The sequence below is a fragment of the Tachysurus fulvidraco genome, chromosome 11 (assembly GCF_022655615.1).
Source record: "Tachysurus fulvidraco isolate hzauxx_2018 chromosome 11, HZAU_PFXX_2.0, whole genome shotgun sequence".
NCBI classification, from domain to species: Eukaryota; Metazoa; Chordata; class Actinopteri; order Siluriformes; family Bagridae; genus Tachysurus; species Tachysurus fulvidraco.
Window position 1 is genome coordinate 21,329,956 of NC_062528.1, and position 5,000 is coordinate 21,334,955.

The 5,000-nt window shown below is 42.0% G+C and overlaps 2 protein-coding genes across 2 annotated transcripts in view; one reads left to right on the top strand and one right to left on the bottom strand.

Moving 5' to 3' along the window:
* LOC113645130 (tripartite motif-containing protein 16-like) overlaps window positions 1-5,000 on the bottom strand; it is a 664,889-nt gene that overhangs the window by 348,108 nt on the left and 311,781 nt on the right. The window lies entirely within an intron of this gene.
* The window catches only part of espnlb (espin like b), a 17,334-nt gene that overhangs the window by 3,021 nt on the left and 9,313 nt on the right, over window positions 1-5,000 (top strand). Inside the window, exons 3-5 of the mRNA XM_027150726.2 lie at window positions 26-212; window positions 459-641; window positions 2,735-2,857. Of these exons, the coding sequence (XP_027006527.2) occupies window positions 26-212; window positions 459-641; window positions 2,735-2,857 (493 nt within the window). The remainder of the gene's footprint in view (window positions 1-25; window positions 213-458; window positions 642-2,734; window positions 2,858-5,000) is intronic.

The window sequence follows — 5,000 nt, forward strand, 5'->3', positions numbered from 1 at the left end:
ATCACATCCATGACCTTCCCTGCAGATGTGTGGACCATCAGATGCACACCGGAGCCACGCCCCTTTACCTGGCCTGTCAGGAGGGGCATCTGCACGTGGTGGAGTTTCTGGTGAAAGACTGTGGAGCAAACGTCCATCTGCAGGCCCGAGATGGGATGAGCGCCCTGCACGCCGCCGCACACATGGGCCACCACGCGCTGGTGGTCTGGCTGGTGAGTAATTTCTTGTTATACTAATAATACAGAATTACGTAAACACATGCATAAGGTTAAGCCAAAGAGAAGGGTTACTTGTTGTAACTTCAGATGGTCTTTAAAGAGCTAAGTAAAGAACCCTAAGGTTGTGTAGAGGGAGTGTGGAGTATGTGTCAGACACAGTTACTGTTCAGAGCATTTGATGTGAGTCTGGAACCTTCTGTTGAAGCTCAAGGCCTCATGGACATGTTGTTTGCTCCTCAGGCGTCGTTCACAGACGTGGACTTGTCGTGTCAGGATGTAAATGGAGCCACAGCTCTACACTTCGCTGCCAGTGAAGGACACCATCGCATCCTGGAGCGTCTGCTGCTCATGGATGCCAAAATCCTGACAGACCACTGGGGCGGGACGCCGCTGCATGATGCTGCAGAGAACGGAGAAGTTGAGGTGCAACTCTACAAACATAACCATCGTAGCCTAATTGAAAACTTTCACACAACTTTCACACAACTTTCACACAACCTCCACACAACCTCTACACAACATCTACACCTCTACACAACCTCCACACAACCCCTACACAACATCTACACCTCCACACAACCTCCACACAACTTCCACACAACCTCCACACAACCTCCACACAACCTCCACACAACCTCTACACAATTTCCACACAACCTCCACACAACCTCTACACAACCTCCACACAACCTCTACACAACCTCTACACAATCTCCACACAACCTCTACTCAATCTCTACATAACCTCTACACAATCTCCACACAACCTTTACACATTCTCTACACAACCTCCACACAACCTCTACAACCTCCACACAATCTCCACAATTTCCACAACCTCCACACAACCTCTACACAACCTCTACACAACCTCCACAATCTCCACAACCTCCACACAACCTCTACTCAATCTCTACATAACCTCTACACAACCTCCAGACAATCTCCACAACCTCTACACAACCTCCACACAATCTGCACAACCTCTACACAACCTCTACACAACCTCCAGACAATCTCCACAACCTCTACACAACCTCCACACAATCTGCACAACCTCTACACAACCTCCACACAATCTCCACAACCTCCACACAAGATCCACAACCTCTACACAACCTCCACACAATCTCCACAACCTCCACACAACCTGTACACAATCTGCACAACCTCCACACAACCTCTACACAATCTCCACAACCTCCACACAACCTCTACACAATCTCAACAACCTCCACACAACCTCCACACAACCTCCACACAACCTGTACATAATCTGCACAACCTCCACACAACCTCTACACAATCTCCACAACCTCTACACAATCTCCACAACCTCTACACAATCTCCACAACCTCTACACAACCTCCACACAATCTCCACAACCTCCACACAACCTCTACACAACCTCTACACAATCTCCACAACCTCTACACAACCTCCACACAACCTCCACACAATCTCCACAACCTCCACACAACCTCTACACAATCTCCACAACCTCTACACAACCTCCACACAACCTCCACACAACCTCCACACAACCTCTACACAACATCCACACAACCTCCACACAACCTCCACACAGCCTTTACACAACCTCTACACAACCTCCACACAACCTCCACACAACCTCTACATAATCTCCACACAACCTCTACAAAACCTCTACACAACCTCCACACAACCTCCACACAACCTTTACACAACCTCCACACAACCTTTACACAATCTCCACACAACCTCTACACAACCTCCACACAATCTCTACACAACCTCTACACAACCTTTACACAATCTCCACACAACCTCTACACAACCTCCACACAACCTCTACACAACCTCCACACAACCTCTACACAACCTCCACACAACCTTTACACAACCTCTACACAACCTCCACACAACCTCTACACAACCTCCACACAACCTCCACACAACCTCCACACAACCTCTACACAACCTCCACACAACCTCCACACAACCTCTACACAACCTCCACACAACCTTTACACAACCTCCACACAACCTCTACACAACCTCCACACATTTTCAGAATAAGAGTCCTTTGTTTATTCATATTGATTATGAACACCCTTAATAAATAATTAATGCTTGCTGTAATGAAGACTAACTGATGAAGGTTTTAGTTACATGACTGAATTTTGTAGCTCTGAAGCACAACATGTTTAAAGTTTTATTGCAGTTCCGGTCTTTATTCTGGCTGTAACTCATTATTTCAAGATATGATCATTCTGATTGAGCATTGTGACGTTTTTACTTAATGAGTTATGAAGTAAAAATAACAAGATGCTTTACAGAAAGATTGAGTTAGTAAATAACAAAATAATGACACAATAACAGTTGAAGATATCAGGAACTAAACAAATTCTCTTATTACCTATAATTATCACATTATTACTCATGTAACTGATAAATAAATAAATAAATAAATAAATAAATAAATAAATAAATAAATGTGTGTATGAATTAACATGAAGCTGTGTTCCTTCAGTGTTGTCGCATCCTGATGGAACATCACGTCAGTCCACTGGAGAAGGATGTGGACGGATTCAGTGCAGTGGAGCTGGCAGAATATAACGGCCACCGTGACTGTGCTGCTCTCCTCCAGTCAGGGGTGAGAGCAAAAGCTGTGTGTGTGTGTGTGTGTGTGTGTGTGTGTGTGTGTGTGTGTGTGTGTGTGTGTGTGTGTGTGCGTGTGTGTGTGTGTGTGTGTGTGAGAGAGAGAGAGAGAGAGAGAGAGAGAGAGAGAGAGAGAGAACAATCTTAGAAATTAATTCATTTACTAACAATAAACAAAAAGTGATAGTTTTAAGTATTATTAATTCGTTATTTTATGTTTTATTTATTTAAAATAATTAAGTAATTATTTTAAAGTAATTATTATAAATAAAATGAATTAAATTTTACATCAACTCAGTGACTCAACACTGCCACCTGCTGGAACAACCCAGTAATTCTTGATAGATAGATGATAGATAGATAGATAGATAGATAGATAGATAGATAGATAGATAGATAGATAGATAGATAGATAGATAGATAGATAGATAGATAGATAGATAGAGTAGAATAGATCAGCCCCAAGGATAGAGATTGCAGAATTTTGAATATTAAAGATATCACGATATAAACATCACCCTGTAAAACAGTCAGTTTATATCTGGTATAAAAACTATCCAGATGGAAGAATCAGCATTATGAGGAATTTCATGGATCCCCAGCACATTTATAGCAGAACCCTCAGCAACAATAGTGCTCTTTATGTCCCTTTGTCTGCATCAGTGATTAATACCTCAGGAAAGTGTTCTCTCCTCCAGTATTCTTACATACATTTATTTCTTACATACATACATTCATAGATTTTTGGAAAAATAATCCAGATTTTCAGTGTGTTTGTGACACTTGGACTTTTATTTCCTTGGAGAATCATTCAGATAAATAAATCATCTGTGTTGAGTTCGGCCCTCTGGTGCTGGCAGATTCTACATACAGTAACATACAGAGTTTATCTAAACCAGTGCTTTTAACCCAGAGGATAAAAAACAATGAGTTTCCTCCAGTTTTTATCGTGTCCATGTTGATGAGTGAACGTCTTCCTCATGTCTCACTCCACAGTGGTGTTAATATGAAGCTCCTATGAAAGTAGACACTCAGAACTTGTAGAGTTTCATCAGGATTTTCTACTAGAGGTCAATATATTCATAGAAAAGTTCTAAACAAACAAAAATAAAATTTTTCTCCACACAGATGTTTGTATCTTCAGAGTAAACGTTGATATCAAACCCATTTCTGCTCTCTGAGATGCTCTGAGTTCTTGTTCATCTAAAAAGCAGCTCAGATTTATTTCTCTTCAGCACTAAAATTCAGTGTAAGATTCTCAACAGAGGGAAAAAACGCACGTCTAAAACACACTGAAAGAACAATACAGTTTAGATCAGACTCACAGACACGACATCAGACGCTTCTTTATACTGAGTGAAAACGTCCCATACGTCTGTTTCCATTTGCCGGTGTACTGAGAAATAGATTTAATCACACAGTATAGACACGAGTGTAACTGAGAAACACCTCTTTTCTTTATTTAAACTCCACCCAATGTCTGTAACTTCTGAACGTGTTCGGTTTCTGTATTAAATCCTGCCTGTACATTTAACTCACCTCTGAATATGATTAAAGACAGATTAACTGTAACGGATTAAATGATTGATTATTCAAAGGAAATATAAAAATTTTGAGTTTGTGAGTAAATTGTTCTCACAAATATTACATATTATCTGATATTAAATATGGGGACACGGTGGGTTAGTGTTTAGCACGTTCGCCTCACACCTCCAGGGTTGGGGGTTCGATTCCCGCCTCCACCTTTTGTGTGTGGAGTTTGTATGTTCTCCCCGTGCCTCGGGGGTTTCCTCCGGGTACTCCGGTTTCCTCCCCCGGTCCAATGACATGCATGGTAGGTTGACTGGCATCTCTGGAAAATTGTCCGTAGTGTGTGAGTGTGTGAGTGAATGAGAGTGTGTGTGTGCCCTGTGATGGGTTGGCACTCCGTCCAGGGTGTATCCTGCCTCGATGCCCGGTGACGTCTGAGATAGGCACAGGCTCCCCGTGACCCGAGGTAGTTCGGATAAGCGGTAGAAAATGAATGAATGAATGAATGATATTAAATATGGAATCTTGTTGGTCGTCTTCTGAAATACTCACACTAATCAAGTGGGAATTTACAGATATACTGTGTGTCTATTCAGCCTTAATACCAT